This window comes from Nycticebus coucang, chromosome 13, assembly GCF_027406575.1.
Source record: "Nycticebus coucang isolate mNycCou1 chromosome 13, mNycCou1.pri, whole genome shotgun sequence".
In the NCBI taxonomy this organism is placed as follows: domain Eukaryota; kingdom Metazoa; phylum Chordata; class Mammalia; order Primates; family Lorisidae; genus Nycticebus; species Nycticebus coucang.
In genome coordinates, this window is record NC_069792.1 from 103067499 (window position 1) to 103085499 (window position 18001).

The 18001-nt window shown below is 47.8% G+C and overlaps 1 protein-coding gene across 5 annotated transcripts in view; it reads right to left on the reverse strand.

Moving 5' to 3' along the window:
• The window catches only part of ZNF250 (zinc finger protein 250), a 124016-nt gene that overhangs the window by 96718 nt on the left and 9297 nt on the right, over positions 1–18001 (reverse strand). For 2 of the 5 annotated variants that reach the window (XR_008373741.1, XM_053558205.1), the window contains exons 2-5: positions 12287–12381; positions 11971–12097; positions 11629–11742; positions 7653–7715 (exon numbers count right to left, since the gene is read on the reverse strand). Coding sequence is in view for 4 of the 5 variants with exons in the window: in XM_053558205.1 (XP_053414180.1) it covers positions 7653–7715; positions 11629–11742; positions 11971–12097; positions 12287–12328 (346 nt within the window). In the remaining variant the exon portion in view is untranslated. Of the gene's footprint in view, positions 1–7652; positions 8183–11628; positions 11744–11970; positions 12098–12286; positions 12382–18001 lie in introns of those variants that run through there. The other 3 variants (XM_053558206.1, XM_053558207.1, XM_053558208.1) reach the window with 3 other exon arrangements.

Consider the following 18001-nt stretch of genomic DNA (forward strand, 5'->3'; position numbering starts at 1 on the left):
TGTCTATTTTTTGAGACTTTGGAAAAAAAAGTTAACTGATGACTCCATACTGAACCTCAGAGTCAAAGCATTCTATGATAGACATACTTTCATCTGACAATGTGAATGTTACTTTTTTTGCATTATTATTATTGTTGCTCAATATTTTGTTGCAGCAATCATCTGATTTCTTTTCTGAATGTATTTATCTTCATTTGTTCTTTTTTTTTTTTTTTTTTTTCCTGAGATAGAGTCTCACTATGTCACCCTTGGTAGAGTGCCCTGACATCACAGCTCACAGCAACCTCAAAGTCCTGGGCTCAAGCGATTCTCTTGCCTCAGCCTCCCAAGTAGCTGGGACGACAGGCGCCACTACAATGCCCAGCTATTTTTTTGTTGCAGTTGTCATTGTTGGTCAGCTGGCCCAGGTCGGGTTCGAACCCATCACTTTCAGTGTATGCGGCTGGCACCGTAACCACTGTGCTACAGGCACGGAGCCTCTTCATTTGTTCTTTACAAAGTTTTTGTTTCTAGTTCTTTTTTTTTGGAGACAGAGCCTCAAGCTGTCGCCCTGGGTAGAGTGCTGTGGCGTCACAGCTCACAGCAACCTCCAACTCCTGGGCTTAAGTGATTCTATTGCCTCAGCCTCCCAAGTAGCTGGGACTACAGGTGCCCACAACACCCGGCTATGTTTTGGTTGTAGTTGTATTTGTTGTTTGGCAGGCCCAGGCTAGATTCGAACCCTCCAGCTCTGGTATATGTGGCTGGCGCCTTAGCCACTTGAGCTACAGGCGCTGAGCCTCTAGTTCTTATCTTAAACATTGTTATTGTTATTAAATTTTAAGCCTTTTTAATTTTGTGAAGGCAAAAAGTGGAAACCAAATAAACACGTGTATATATGTATAGAGGAAAAAAAAAAGAACTGGATATAGTGATTCTAAAGTTCACTGGGAAGAATAAATGAGCAAGAATTGCAAAAAAATAAAAATATTGAAAAGAAAGCATTGGTTGGGAGCAGAGGGTGCTTATACTACCAGCTATTCAGAAACACGATATAGACCATTGCAATTACAAAATTCTGCAACAATTTAGAATAAAAGATATACTATAAATAAAAAACAAATAAATGCATATATTATAAATCAGGCTTTGAAAATGTTCTGTTTTCTTGACAGCTCAATTAAGAATGAAATGTCAGTTTAGTAGCATGTACTTTTTAGGAATTAGTTTTACAGCAAACTGACATCCACTTTCAAGTAGAAATCAAGTAGTATCTGATAGTAGTTTTCCTTTTTTCATAGAGACAGAGTCTTACTTTATCGCCCTCGGCAGAATGCTGTAGCGCAACAGCTCATAGCAACCTCCAGCTCTTGGGCTTAGGAGATTCTCTTGCCTCAGCCTCCTGAGTAGCTGGGACTACAAGTGCCTGCCACAACGCCCGGCTATTTTTTGTTGCAGTTTGATTGGGGCTGGGTTTGAAACCAGCACCCTCAGTATATGTGGCCGGCGCCCTACTCACTAAACCACAGGTGCCATCCAGAGTATAAATGTCTTTTTTTTTTGTGGTTTTTGGCCAGGGCTGGGTTTGAACCCGTCACCTCCGGCATCTGGGGCCAGAGCCCTACTCCTTTGAGCCACAGGCGCCGCCCCAGAGAGTATAAATGTCTTAACACAATAAGTAAATGAGGTGAGGGATATGTTAACCAGTATGATGTAAGCATTCCAAATTGTATATGAAATCAGCACATTGTACCCCATAAATGAATTAATGTATACATGATCTGCCTCTTTATGATTTAGTAAAGGAAAAAAGCTTAACAAACAAAAAAAAGAACTGTGCATAGCTGGGTGCAGGGGTTCACACCTGTAATCCCAGCACTCTGGGAGGCTAAGGCAGGATTGCTTGAGGCTGCAGTGAGAGGCAGAGAGGCCTTTGATGAGGCTATTGCACTCCAGCCCAGGTGACAGAGTGAGACCTTGTCACAAAAAATGAAAAAAAAAAAAAAAGACCCTATGAAGACTAAGGGGGACATGAATGACAGGTACTGAGTGAGAAAGTCTGCAAGCTACACACTGAACAAAGGACTTCTATCATGAACATTAGAATCTCAAAACTCAGTAGGCTGGATGCGGTGGCTCACACCTATAATCTCAGCACTCTGGGAGGTCAAGGTGGGTGGATTGCCTGAGCCCACGGGTTCAAGACCAGTCTGAGCAAGACTGAGACCTCATCTCTAAAAATAGCCAGCTGTTGTGGCTAGTGCCTGTAGTCCCAGCTACTTGAGAGGCTGAGGCAAGAGAATTGCTTGAGCCCAAGAGTTGAGGTTGCTGTGAGCTGTGATGCCACAGCACTCTACTGAGGATGACAAAGTGAGACTCTGTCTCAAAAAAAAAAGAAAAGAAAAAAAAAGAGGTGGCCCCGGGGCTGGTGGCTGAGGCGGCGACCAGAGCTCGATGGCGGGGGCTGCGGGACTCTTGACCAAAGTGAGCTGGAAGGTCTTGGAGCGAAGAGATTGAACCAAGCGTTCAGTTTTAAAATTGCTGTAGTTTAGCCTGCGACGCTTATGATTAGAGTCAACAGTTTGAAATGGCCAGCTCTCCTGATGCAGTCGTCTCCTCTACACCAGCTTTCTTAAGGTCTGGCTCAGTTTATGTACCTCTTAAAAGCATTAATCTTCTGGCTGAGCGTGGTGGCTCACGCCTGTAGTCCCAGCACTGTGGGAGGCTGAGGCAGGTGGATTGTCTGAGCTTAGTGGTTCAAGACCAGTATGAGCAGCAGTGAGCCAGAGTAAGACCCCGTCTCTACTAACAACATCAAAAACAGCCAGCACCGCCAGAGAAGAAGAAAATCAACAAAAAAGGAGTACTTCAAAAAAAGAAGAAAGAACAAGCACACTGAAATTAAAAAAAAAAAAAAAAAAAGCATTAATTTTCCAAGACCTGATAATGAAATCCTGTGGGATTGGATCATTATTACAGAATTGTCAAGTCCACGTTGCTCCTGTATCAAAGTCCAACCACAGGTCTCTTTCTCACGAAGATGTGAGGTGGGGATGCGAAGGCCAAGATCCAGGACAGCCTGTACTGTGCTGCGGGGGCCTGGGCGCATTGATGATGACAAGGGAAGAACCCATGAGATGGAGCATTCAGCGATAAAATGCATGTGAGGAATCCTCTACTGCTACATGCATCAGGCAGATAGGATGCCAACATAGCAAGTTTCCATGTACCACATCAGTGCACCATGCGCCCCTCCCATCACCCCAGGAGGTGATTCACCAGGAGGACTCACGTGACTCAACAGATAGTTGAGTTGAGTTTATGACTCATTACTGTGCCAGGAGACCGCATAATCAGCCAAGGGGAAGAGTGCACGAGGAATGGGGAGGAGAGAACCCCCTTGTGTGCCAGCTTCCAAGAGTCCTTTCCCAGTGAAGTCATAATTAATTTCCCAGCAACTAATTATGACAACATATAAAATATCTACCAGGGAAGCTTTTCAGAAGCTCAAGGTTTTTATTGGTGGCTGGTTAAATAGGTGCCCCCTGTCTAGCACTTAAACAAAATTCTAGACTTCCAGGGGAATCCAGTTGAGAATAAACCACATTGTTCATTTAATCAGGTTAAGCCTAGTGTACCACTCTTATGAGGGAATGATGCAACCCGCCACTCAAAATCCAAGTTTCCACCGATTTGGCAAGGGCCAGCCTTCCAAGCAGTTTTTTCTAAGGTTGGTCATCTCAGGCCTACTATTTTAACTCTTTTCTGGAGAATCAGCATAAACTAATACACTGATTTCTAGTCTATTACTAGCTATATTGGACAATTATTTCACTTCCTTTGCCTCAGTTTTTTTCAACTATGAAGTATGAGAAGCAACAGAACCTCCTGTAGGGTTCTTGTGAGAATTAAGAAATACTGTGTAGAAGCACCCAGTACGGGAGCTACCAGGTGACTGTACAGTGAATATTTGTTGTTGTTAGTGGTATTGCCTCTCCTACCTAGACCACATGCTTCAGGTATGTTTCTAATGTCTACATTTTAGCAAAAATGCACACCAGTAACTATACGTAGGCAATTTGATCACTTAATATTTACATATTTTTATCATATAAATATAAGTTTAAATTGATGCTTGAAAAGTATTTTTAAAATATGATAACAAGTTTTCTCTGTAAGACCTGTATGTAAAGTCAAACTTTTTGTGTTTTTATTTTTGGAGACAGAGTCTTATTCTCTCGCTCCGGCTAGCGTCCAGTGGCATCATAGTAGCTCATGGCAAACCCAAACTCCTCGGCTCAGGTGATTCTTTGGCCTCAGCCTCCCGGGTAGCTGGGACTGCAGTTGCGCCACAACTAGCTAAGTTTTCTACTTTTTGGTCAAGACAGAGTCTCTTTCTTGCCCGAGCTGATCTCAAATTCCTAACCCCAGAGGACTCTTCCGCCTTGAACTCCTAAAGGATTACAGGTGTGAACCACCACGCCCAGTTAGAAGTCAAAACTTAAAAAAAAAAAGTTTACATTTTTACATTCTATCACCAGAATATAATAAGAAAATCACCAGAAAAAGTAGATTTATTTATAAGCCAATAATAGTAATGTATGAAAAGCCTGTAATTTGGATGACTTGGGCTCAGGAGTTCAAGAGCAGACAGAGCAATAGCAAGACCTTTTCTCTAAAAATAGCAGGGCCTTGTGGGTGCCTATAGTCCCAGCTACTGGAAAGGCTGAGGCAGGAGGAAAGCTTGAACCCAGGAGTTAGAGGTTGCTGTGAGCTTTAACACCACAGCACTCTAGCCTGGGGCAACAGAGTAAGACTCTGTTTCAAACAAACAAACAAACAACAACAACAACAACAAAAACCCCTGTAATTTGTCTACTAATTTTTTTTAGATACTGAAATAAAGTAGTATGTCATAGATTAACATACTGGAATTAAACTAGTATATCATGTTATATTGATGAAATTGTGATTAATTTTTTCCTGAGTGTGGGATTTTAATGTTTATTTCACATGTATCATTTCGTGAATGCCTAATGTCCTTATGAATTCAACTTTTCTCTGTAGGAAACATGGGAAGAACTATGTATTTCATGTGTTTGCTAACCAAGCTGACACACTTAAATTAGAATTTTGCTTAAGCTTTTTTCTTTGTGGAGTAGTTAACTAATTGTTAACAGCCTTTTCTAAATATATTTTCTTTTAAATACAGTTTGAATGTGACTTAAACTGTCTTAAATCCTATAAATTACAAATGATTAGCATTTTTTTATTTTTATTTTTTTGTGGTTTTTGGCCAGGGCTGGGTTTGAACCCACCACCTCCGGCATATGGGACTGGCGCCCTACTCCTTGAGCCACAGGCGCCACCCCCAGCATTTCTTTTCTTACATAGCCATTAATAGTAGACCATTAAAATAAATGTGAGTTGTAAGAAAAAAGAAAAAAGAAAAAAATCTCAAAACTCCCTAGTAAAAAAGAAACAATTGCGGGCGTGGTGGCTCATGCAGTAATCCTAGCACTCTGGGAGACCGAGGCGGGTGGATTGCCTGAGCTCAGAAGTTTGAGACCAGCCTGAGCAAGAGCAAGTACCCGTCTCTACAAAACATAAAAAAAATAGCCAGGGGTTGTGGGAGGGCACCGCCTGTAGTCCCAGCTACTTGGCAGGCTGAGGGAGGAGGATCACTTGAGCCCAGGAGTTTGAGGCTGCTATAAGCTATCATGCCACAGCACTCTACCCTTGATATTCTGTCTCAAAGAAAAAATAATACAAACTTAAAACATGCTCTTTCAAAGTGGCTGGTACAGAATTTGTGGGGGGGAAAGCCCAGAGAGTCTGCCCCTCTGACTGTCGCACAGAAATGGTAGCACAAACAAATAATATTTACTTTTGTCTGTTTCCTCTCCTGATGGGCCTGTCTCACTGGATCTAAGCATTTTCTGTGCTCCCTTCAACCTCCTTGTGGCTCATACCATCCATCTCACCTGGCCTCCACCTACCCTCACACCCCACCCAAGTCCACCCTGAGCACTGAACCTACCTATTTTGCAGATGCCGCCTCTCTGTATGGCCTCCCTAGTGCCCTCTTCCAGACTTAAGGGACAGCTTCTTGGTAACACTGGGATATATATATATATATTTTTGTAGAGACAGAGTCTCACTGTACTGCCCTTGGGTAGAGTGCCATGGCGTCACACGGCTCACAGCAACCTCTAACTCTTGGGCTTTCGCGATTCTCTCGCCTCAGCCTCCCGAGCAGCTGGGACTACAGGCGCACGCCACAACGCCCGGCTATTTTTTTTTTGTTGCAGTTTGGCCGGGGCTGGGCTTGAACCCGCCACCCTCGGCATATGGGGGAGGCGCCCTACTCACTGAGCCACAGCCATTTTTTTTTTTTTAAAACAGAGTCTCGGGCGGCGCCTGTTGCTCAGTGGGTATGGCGCCGGCCCCATATACCAAGGGTGGCGGGTTCAAACCCGGCTGTGGCCAAACTGCAACAAAAAAATATCCGGGCATTGTGGCGGGCGCCTGTGGTCCCAGCTACTAGGGAGGCTGAGGCAAGAGAATGGCCTAGGCCTAGGAGTTGGAGGTTGCTGTGAGCTATGTGATGCCAAGGCACTCTACTGAGGGCAATAATGTGAGACTGTCTCAAAAAAAAAAAAAAGGGCAGCCCCTGTGGCTCAAAGGAGTAGGGCGTAGGGCGGGTTCAAACCCAAACCCAGTCAAACACTGCAAAAAAAAAGAGGAATAAAACTCTACAAATGTAAAAAAAAAAAAAGAAAAAGACAGAGGGCAGTGCCTGTGGCTCAGCAGGTACTGCACTGGCCCCATATACCAAGGGCGGTGGGTTCAAACCTGGCCCGGGCCAAACTGCAACAAAAAAATAGCCAGGAGTTGTGGCAGGTGCCTGTAGTCCCAGCTACTCTGGAGGCTAAGGCAAGGGAATCGCCTAAGCCAAGGAGTTGGAGGTTGCTGTGAGCTGTGTGATGCCATGGCACTCTACCCAGGTCGATAAAGTGAGGCTCTGTCTCTACAAAATAATAATAATAATAATAATTTAAAAAAAGGACAGAGTCTCACGCTTTAGCCCTGGATAAGCATCACAGCTCATGGCACACAGCAACCTCAAAGCCCTGGGTTTAAGCGATGCGATGCTCTTGCCTCAGTCTTCCCAGTAAGCTGCGACTACAGATGCCCACCACCATTCCTGACTAGTTTTTCTATTTTTAGAAATGGGGTCTCACTCTTGCTCAGGCTGATCTGAAACTCCTCAGCTCAAGGAATCCACTCACTTTAGCCTCCCAGAGAGTGTTTGGGATTACAGGTGTGAGCCATAGGGCCAGCCCAGGAAGTGTATTTTAAGAGTAACAAAATATGGGCAGCGCCTGTGGCTCAAGGAGTAGGGCACTGGCCCCATATACCAGGGGGTAGCGGGTTCAAGCCCGGCTTCAGCCAAAAGTGAAAAAAAAAAAAAGAGTGACAAAATAAAGGGAAAAAAAGTGCTTGCACAGAAATAAATTTTAATTAAAAACCCCTCTCTAGTGTTTTCTAGGGACTGTGTGAGTTGTATAATGAACTTCATTTCACCCTGGGAGTCTCTGCATTCTGGTGAAACAGAAGCATTAACACCTTCAGGGATTGTACGGAATTATAAAGATCAGAGATATACTTACCCCATGGACAAGATAAACTGTCTTGTTGCATATAGGCTGTACTGCCATCATATCTGAGATTTTCTGGCAAAGGAACAGAGTTAAAATGACAACAAAACAGCCCTTCAGAGAGGCAAAATCCTTTCACTCCCATTACAACATGTAAGTACAACTCATGAAGTTAAAAACTACAGTGTGGGGCTGGGCAGGTGCAGACACGAATCTATCTTGAGGAATTCCCAGGACAATGACCTGGCACACTCTGCTCCTGATGGCTTTGATACCAGCAGCAGTGAGGCATCTGCTTCTGTGCTCATTAGTAATCTACATCTCGCTCACTTCTCTGTGGCCATGCTAGAGGTGGGGTGACCAGGTGCTTCTGTGCAAAATCTTCTCATCTCCAAAGTACAGTCTCTTGGCGCCGAATCCAAAAGGCACTCAAATAGCATCTGAGCTCTCCACCAGGGGGGTGCTCAGAGGCCAGCAGAGAGCCCAGGTCTGGTTTGCAGCAGCTACAAACACTCTCCATGTTTTCCTGCCTCCTTCTGCAGCTACAATAAGCAGAAACCCTGTTCAGTGTCCCCACAACATGACATGTGCCACCAAGAGTCCAACCCACCTGACACTGGCACGGCTACTGTTCCTCTGAAGACAGCTGGCTTACACCTGCTGCCCTTACTTCTGTTTCTTTAGAAACAAGGAGTAGCTTTTGAGGGGAAGCCAGCACAGCTGTGATGCTGGTACCACCCAGCCAGTGGAGGGTTGCCTGTGCCACCACACCAGCCCCGGTGGGCAGTATGTCCTGGCAACACAGGCTGACCCGAGGTCACCTTCTCCAAGTCAATAGTACTTAAAAGGCATCTTCCCTTTTATGATTTTCTCCACAAAGGTATTGCCTGTTAGATTTATTCCTAGATGCCTTATATTCCTGATACGACCATGTTATCTTTTAAAACATTATACTTTTGCTTGATGCTGAGAATAGAAATACAACTAATTTTTTTATCTAGCAACAATGATAATTTCTCTTGTGAATTTTTTTTTTTTTTGTGGTTTTTTTTTTTTTTTTTGGCCGGGGCTAGGTTTGAACCCGCCACCTCCGGCATATGGGACCGGCGCCCTACTCCTTGAGCCACAGGCGCCGCCCACTCAAATTTTTTTTTCTTTTTTTTTTTTTTGCAGTTTTTGGCCGGGGCTGGGCTTGAACCCGCCACCTCCAGCATATGGGGCCGGCGCCCTACTCCTTTGAGCCACAGGCACCGCCCTTTTTTTTCTTTTTATTGAGACTCAATTTGTCCTCTCAGTAGAGTGCCATGGCATCACAGCTCACAAGAATCTTAGCCCACCTCAGACTCTTGGGCTTAAGTGATTCTCTTGCCTCAGCCTCCCAAGTAGCTGGGACTACAGGTGCCTGCCATAATGGCCAGCTATCTTTTTGTTGTAGTTGTCATTGTTGTTTAGCTGGCCAAGGCTGGGTTCGAACCCGCCAGCCTCAGTGTACATGGCTGGCACCATAACCACTGTGCTATGGGTGCCGAGTCTGTGAATTTTTTTTTCTGAGTCTTACTATATTGCCCTCGGTAGAGTGCTGTCGCATCGTAGCTCACAGCAACCTCAAACTATTGGGCTCAAGCTATTTTCTTGCCTCAGCCTCTTTTGTAACTGGGACTACAGGCGCCCACCACAACGCCCAGCTATTTATTTGTTTGTTTGTTTAGAAGGCTGGGGCGAGGTTCAAAAATACCAACCCTGGTGCCTAATCGCTGAGCTATGGGTGCAGAGCCAGCATGAAAAAGTTTTTTTTTTTTTTGCAGTTTTTGGCCAGGGCTGGGTTTGAACCCGCCACCTCCAGCGTATGGGGCCAGCGCCCTACTCCTTTGAGCCACAGACGCTGCCAGAAAAATTTTTTTTTTTTTTCAGACAGAGCCTGAAGCTGTTGCCCTGAGTAGAGGGCTGTGGTATCACAGCTCACAGCCACCTCAAACTCCTGGAGCCAGGTCTGGTTCAAGCGATTCTCCTGCCTGGGCTCAAGCGATTCTCCTGCCTCCACCTCCCAAGTAGCTGGAACTATAGGCACCCACCACAACGCCTGGGTATTTTTTGGTTGCAGCCGTCACTGTTTGGTGGGCTAGCAAGATCCTCCGGCCTCTGCCTCCCTGAGTTGCTGCAATTACAGGTGCCTGCCAGTAACTGGCCTGGCTATTTTTTTAATTTTTAGTAGAGACAGGGTCTTGCTATGTTTCTAAGGCTGGTCTCAAACTCCAAGCCTTAAGTGATCCTCCTGCCTTGGACTCCTAAAATGCTGGAGTTATAAGCATAAGCCACATACATACCCAGCCTCTCTTATGAATTCTAATCATCTTTTTTTAAATTGACAATCACATGAACTGCAAACATTTTCTTTTTCCTCTCCAATTCTAATAGCTTTTGTTGCTTTGTTTAGTTTTTCTTATTTCACACCTGGTGTCCCCAGTACAGGGTTACATGGTCTGAGGATGGTGGGTGACTTTATCTTGTTCTTTTTTTTTTGTAGAGACAGAGTCTCACTTTATGGCCCTCGGTAGAGTGCCATGGCCTCACACAGCTCACAGCAACCTCCAACTCCTGGGCTTAAGCGATTCTCTTGCCTCAGCCTCCCGAGTAGCTGGGACTACAGGCGCCCGCCACAACGCCCGGCTATTTTTTGGTTGCAGTTTGGCTGGGGCCAGGTTTGAACCCGCCACCCTTGGCACATGGGGCCGGCGCCCTACTAAATGAGCCACAGGCGATGCCCAACTTTACCTTGTTCTTAACCTAAAACAGCTTTGAGCCCTTCACCTTGAGTGTCAGGCTGGGAGGCTTCCCTTCTACCTTTAGGCTTTACTCTTTTTTTTTTTTTTTTTTTGTAGAGACAGAATCTCACTTTATCACCCTCGGTAGAGTGCCATGACATCACACAGCTCACAGCAACCTCCAACTCTGGGGTTAGGAGATTCTCTGGCCTCAGCCCCCCAAGTAGCTGGGACTACAGGTACCCACCACAACGCCCAGCTATTTTTTTCTGGTTTGGCTGGGGCCAGGTTTGAACCCTTGCTATATGGGGCCGGCGCCCTACCCACTGAGCCACAGGCACCACCCTCTATTTTTTTTTTTTTTTTTGTAGAGACAGAGTCTCACTATACTGCCCTCGGGTAGAGTGCCGTGGCGTCACACGGCTCACAGCAACCTCTAACTCTTGGGCTTACGGGATTCTCTTGCCTCAGCCTCCCAAGCAGCTGGGACTACAGGCGCCCGCCACAACGCCCGGCTATTTTTTTTTGTTGCAGTTTGGCCGGGGCTGGGTTTGAACCCGCCACCCTCGGCATATGGGGCCGGTGCCCTACTCACTGAGCCACAGGCGCCGCCCTATTTTTTTTTTTTGAGACAGAGTCTTACTATGTTGCCTTTGGTAGAGTGCCATGGCATCACAGCTCATAGCAACCTCTAACTCTTGGGCTTAAGCGATTCTCTTGCCTCAGCCTCCCAAGTAGCTGGGACTACAGGCGCCCGCCACAAGGCCTGGCTATTTTTCTTTTGTTGCATTTATCATTGTTGTTTAGCTGGCCCGGGCTGGGTTTGAACCCACCAGCCTCGCTGTATGTGGCTGGCGCCATAACCACTGTGCTACGGGCTCTGAGCCTAGGCTTTACTCTTGTTTTCAAAATTAATCAAGTAACCCTCAAAACCTGAATGTCCCATTAGGACGGAACCTGGCTAACTAATCTTTGTCCCTCTGGTCAGGGACAGCCATACCCTGATCTGACCTCTGCACATCGAGATTCACTGTTGCACTCAATTCCTGTTACGAATGACTACCTGACTCAGCAGCCTCAGCCCACAGATTCCTTTGGTTGGAGGCTTGACAGATGTCTCCCCAGGTGGCAGCCACTTCTGTCAGCAGCCCAGTCTGAACTGGGCCCACAGCCGTGCTAGAACCCACTCAGCCCTCAGGGAAGGAGGGGCAGCTCTCCTTACTCACCTGAGTGGCCACTCCCCAGGCCCTGGCTCTCCTTAGCTCCCTTTCTGTCCAGGACCCATGGCTCTTCCCCTCGCTCCAGCTGAGAGATGACTTCAGGCTTGGCTCCTGGAAGTCCTGCTCATGGGGAGGTAAGTCCTTTATTTATACATTTATCTAGCCCCTGTGCCCTTGCCCCTCCCATCTGTGGGGATAGGAAGATGGACAGGATTGACCACTTGCCCGACCTGAGCAAGTAGGGCAGTGATGAGTGAGTCCACAGGACCAGCCTGCCCTGGCCCCCACCAGGGGGAGGAGCCCCTCCCTGGGAAGCCTCACACAGTCCCAGCCCGTGGAGGGGCTTACCCAGTGAGACCACATTCCCATATGTCTCCATCATCACATTTCGGTAGAGGCCCCTCTGAGCAGGGCCCAGACGGTCCCACTCCTCCTGGGAGAGGAGCACAGCCACATCCTCGAAGGTCACCTCGGCCTGGAACGACAAGGGCTTCTGTGGGAAAAACTGACCCTCAACGTCTATGAAGGGGACTCAGTATGTGTGCCATGGGTGGATGGGAGTGGGGGGCCATGTAAACCAAGGAGACAGTGGGACAGGGCCACAGATTTCAGGAACTCCTAAGTGTGGGGTTGAGGCACTGCAGAGACCACAGGGATGGCTCACCTGGGGTCTGGTCGGCTGTGGCGGGAGCCTGGCTGCTGCCATCACCTGCTTTCCTGGAGCCTCTGGGGACCACAGAATCACAGGCACCTATGAGGCTGAGGAAGGGAAGGGGGCACATAAGGGGCCCAGCCTTTCTCTGGCAGACCCTCTACATCCTGGGGGAGCTTTAGGGATCCTTGGGCCTTATGCAGAAAGATACCCAAGGAGCTGCAGCCGCCCCAGCACCTCCCCATTAACTCCATTAACTCTGACCCTACAGTTCCCGAACCCATCCAGGCCCCAAACACAGTTACTGGGCTCTGTGGTTATCCCAGGAAGGTCCCATGCACTGCATGCCAAGGGTCTCTCGACACCAACTGTAGGGCACCGGCGGCCCCTAAGGCTCGGGGTCCCAAGCCTTAAGACCCCTGGCGTCCTTGTGGTTGACTGATCACAGCTCTGTGGGGAAAAGCTGGCAAGGACTCTGGGCTGTCTGCCAAGCTCACCTGGGCCTATTCATGGTTCTGACCACAGAAGAACAGCAACTCACCAGGGCCCTGTGCATTCTGCACTGGGGCCCTGACACAGGCACCAGACTGTCACCAAGTCACATGGGGCTATGCTGCCTCTCGTGAGGAGGTGGAACACACCCTCAGGCCTTCGTTGTGCCCAATATCCTTTGGCAGCCTGGTGCTCTGACCAGGCAAGGGCTTTCAACCTATTGGCTCAAACAGGGTGTTGTAGGTGGGCACATGACATGAACCCAACTCAGAGGAACCCAGGGATGTGGTCTGAGCACCTAACAGGAATGACGCTTTCAAGTGAGAAGGGGCGGCCTGCTGGTGGACGGCCCCAGGAACCCACCAGGGCTTGGTGAGCCAACATGTTCTGACACACCCAAGCAGCTCTCCTGGCACCGTGGTCCTGTGCAGGATGGGGTTCAGTCTTCTGGGCATGAAAGGGAGGAGTCTGTGACAGAGACCCAGACATCCACTAGATGACCAAAGTGGGTAGATCATTCCAGAAAAAGGCAGTACAAGAGTGCAGCCAAACCTCTCTTATACCTGGTGACTCACCTGGGCCCCCCAAGAGAAAGACACTTCATGAATGGAACAGTAGGTGTCCTGGGCCACCGAGAGGGCAGGGTGTGTGGCCAGGAAGTCAAGGCACAGCACAACCCTGTGACCTTTTTCTTTTTTAGGGACAGGATCTTGCTATGTTTCCCAGGCTGAACTTGAACTTCTGGGTTCCAGCCATCCTCTACATCAGCCTCCTGAGCAGCTGGGACTACAGGGTGTGCTGCTTCCCACTATCTTTATAAAACGCCAGGTATGTTTGTCTAGCTGCATGGACGACGTTTGAACAACACAATAACAAGAACACAAGAACAGCGGCTGCTTCTGAAGAACAGGAGAGGGAGACAGGGTGTGGAGAGGGGCTGACTCCCAACCTCCCTGCTCTGTTGTTCTCCAAAAATGTCCATTCCTGGCGGCGCCTGTGGCTCAGCGACTAGGGTACCAGCTCCATATACCAAGGGTGGCAGGTTCAAACCTGGCCCCAGCCAAACTGCAACAAAAAAATAGCAGACGTTGTGGGGGGCGCCTGTAGTCCCAGCTATTCCAGAGGCAGAGGCAAGAGAATCACCTAAGCCCAAGAGCTGGAAGTTGCTGTGAGCTGTGATGTTACAGCACTCTACTGAGGGCGACAAAGTGAGACTCTGTCTCTTAAAAAAAAAAAAAAAATACATTCCCCTCAAATGTGTGTGCATGTTTTTGTGTGAATGCAATGCAATTGTAATTAGGATTCCAATGAAGTATTTTAAAGGAGCAAATGAAACTACCTTGGAACTTACACTAAGAGTGGATGCTGTGGAACAGATCAGAATGAAATTTGAAAGAGCAGGTGGTGCCTGTGGCTCAAAGGGTAGGGCGTCGGCCCCATATGCCAGAGGTGGTGGGTTCAAACCCAGCCCCAGCCAAAAACTGCAAAAAAAAAAAAAAAAAGAGAAATTTGAAAGAGCAGATTGGGGGCACCTCACCAGTTTTGGTAAGGAGACCCAGAGATGGTAAGGAAGCTGCTATAATCAAACCAGCAAGCTTCTGACAAAGGGAAAGATGAGGACAGATAGGCACATGTGGGAAATCAGATGTCAAAACCTATAAATTTCAGGGCTCGGCACCTGTAACTCAAGTGGCTAAGGTGCCAGCCACATACACCAGAGCTGGTGGGTTCAAATCCAGCCCGGGCCTGCCAAACAACAACTACAACCAAAAAATTGGCTGGGCGCCTGTAGTACTTGGGAGATTGAGATAAGAGAATCGCTTAAGCCCAGGAGTTGGAGGTTGCTGTGAGCTGTGATGTGACAGCACTCTACCCAGGGCAATAGCTTGAGGCTCTGTCTCAAAAAAAAAACAAAAACAAACAAACAAAAAAACCACGGTCTGTAAAGCTAGTGAATGATGCCCCATGATCATATCAATGTACACAGCTATGATTTAATAAAAAAAAAAAAAAAAACCACTATAAATTTCAGTTCAGTGAGAAACTGAAGGTTCATTCAGTAACTTGTGTGTCTAGATGGGACATGCAGTGACCAGTTCTGGGTTAGTAAAGAATGAGTGTAAGCAGTGGTGTCGCACAGCTCCCCATCCTGGAGGAGCACAGAGCCTTTCCTCCTGCCATACCTTGCTCTCCTCTGGGGGTCACCCACCAGCACACAGACCTGCCATCTTCTGCATCACCACTTTGTCCAGTTAATGCCCTTCCTCTCCTACGCAGAGGCCTAGGTCAGGGTCTCCTCTTTCTGTGTAGCCAAATTTAGTGTCAGTCTTCAGTCTTTGTTGCTGTCAGCAGCAGCAGGGGCACAGCGGGTCCCCTGGCCATAGCTAACTCTCAGCAGGGCTCTCTCAGTGTGCCTTCCACTACCACTCCCCTCCTTGCCCACAAGTCTGGCAACCCTTTCATTCTTACCTGTATATGAACTTGACCTTTAGTGAATGTAGCTCTGGTCCCATGGAAACCTAGCAGAGGTAGACAGTCATTCACATTATGGCCCTGCCAGAGCAGGGCTGGACCCCAGTGCTGAACACCCACAGGAATCACTCTCAGGCCTCCTGACTGGGTCTTGTAGCCAGTACTGCAGACACAGAGGGTGCTGGCTTTTGTGACCAGGAGGCATGGGCCAGGTGGTCTCTGATGTTGTGTGCCTCTTGTGTCCATCCACACTAGTACTCTCTGAATGGCTGCAGTACAAACCTAGCTTTTCCATGAACCCAGCACCAGCCATGGTCATCCTATGAATCTGAATATTCACTTGAACCCAAGAGGCCCCTTTTTGGTGCCCTGAGCTGGCAATCCCCTCCCCTGGGACTCAGCAGTGCATATCTGGCAGCATCTCAGACATTTAACATCTGAACCAAGCCCACCCTCCACACCTGTAGCTCAGACTATGCACACGCACCTCCTCCCACACCCCACTTCTGATCCACTTTCCAAGCATATCCAGAACCTGACCACTTTGCCCATCTCTTCTTTCCTGCCCTGTGACCTACACCCCTCACTGTCCAGTAGCCCCCAGCAGTCCTGAGTCTGCCAGGCCCCTCCATCTACACTCTCACAACAACACAATGACTGTCCTCTGCTCCAAGGTCCCCCTAGACTCCACCAGCTCCTAAAAGGCTACCCTGAGGTTCATGATCTTCCTTAGAACCCTGCAGCCTCTCACACTGCCCCTCCTGATGCACCAACAAGCAGGCCAGCAAAGCAGCCGGTGGCTATTTGATACATAAAGTAGTAAAATTAAAGGAGAAATGAGATCCCACTTTATGCCCTTTGGAATGGCAACACATAAGGTGTCAGCACCTGACACTGCCAGAGACAAAAAAGTAGAGCTTCTCATACTCTTCCTCAGGAACGCACCAGCAGTGCTGAGGAGAGCCGGATGTGCCCTTGGACAGTGGGTGCCATACAGGGGTGGGCACAGGTAGGAGCACGGATTAAGGATGGTGCCTTGGCAAATGCCACCTTGGTCCTTTGCACACAGGTCATACACCTGAAGAGAAAGATTTATACTGTGCTAGGCTGCCAGGTGGGTGAGTGAAATGTGTAATGGGGTCACTGTGTGGGTGGCACTTGTTTTGTGTACTAAAATCCTGAACCTTGAAGGCTGTAACTGTCACAGGGACCTGAGACTGGCCTGCCTGCCTGATCCTGAGCCAGCTGTAGTGTGGGGTCCACCTGTAGATCTGGGCCATGACATATTCCACATTCCCCTGAGGGCTCAAGATGACAAAGAGAATGCCCCAAACAGGCCAGACTCAGAGTTGGATGTTGCTGAATGAGGTGGTGTTATTTGATTAAATTAACATATAGGAGAAATGCCAAAGGACATTACCAGGCTATCAATATGTGTGTGGCAAGACAGAGAAAGGAAAAGACTGCTGGGGGTGGGGTAGGGGGTGGGGGTGTGAATTTTAGGCGAGCATTAAAACAAAATGTCTTTTTTTTTTTTTTTGCAGTTTTTGGCCAGGGCTGGGTTTGAACCGGCCACCTCCAGCACGTGGGGCCGGCACCCTACTCCTTTGAGCCACAGGTGCTGCCCAACAAAATGTCTTTATCTAGGGATGACCTTCGAGTATTGCCAAGTAAAAAAAGTGTACCACAAACTATGGTTGTAGTCCAGTGAAAAATGACAAAATAAATGTACTAGTTTTAATGTTTTCTTTTTCTTGAGACAGTCTCAGTTTGTTGCCCTTGGTAGAGTGCTGTGGTGTCATAGCTCACAGCAACCTCAAATTCTTGGGCTCAAGTGATCCTCTTTGCCTCAGCCTCCCAAGTAGATGGGACAACAGATGCCTACCACAACATCTCTATATTTAGAGATGGGGTCTTGCTCTTGCTCAGGATGGTCTCAAACCTGCGAGCTCCGGCAATCCACTTGCCTCAGCCTCCCAAGTAGCTGGGACAAACGGTGCCTGCCACGATGTCTCTATTTTTAGAGACGGGGGTCTTACTCTTTTTTTTTAAGAGACAGAGTCTCACTCTATCACCCTTGGTAGAGTCCTGTGGCGTCACAGCTCACAGCAACCTCCAGCTCCTGGGCTAGGCGATTCTCCTGCCTCAGCCTCCGAGTAGCTAGGACTACAGGAGCCCACCACAACGCCCAGCTATTTTTTGTTGCAGTTTGGCTGGGGCCAGATTTGAACCTGCCACCCTCGGTATATGGGGCTGGTGCCCTGCTCACTGAACCACAGGCGCTGCCCCCAGGGTCTTGCTATTGCTCAGGCTGGTCTTGAACCTGTGAGCTCAGGCAATCCACTTGCCTCAGCCTCCCAGAGTGCTAGGATTACAGGTGTGAGTCACCACACCCAGCTAGTTTTAATATTTTCTTTTGTCTTTACTTTTTTCTTCTTATGCCTTTGGCACAAATAAATTTTTCTTGACTTTTGATTTTGCAGATAAAGGTTTGGGTCTCCTAGAACTAGCCTGTGACAGGATGCAAACATATGCAAACACTGCAGGAAAACACAGCTATTTCAGGCATCAGAAACTAGCTTTTTACTGGTCCTCCCAATGCCCCAGGATTCTGAGGTCCAATTCCAAGCTTTGCTCCATAAGAATAACACAGGAGCTCAGGCAGGAAATGTGAAGGTGAGAACAGTTTTCTGTTTTTTTAATTTTTATTTATTTGTTTATTTTTTGGGACAGAGTCTCACTCTGTCACCCTGGGTAGAGTGC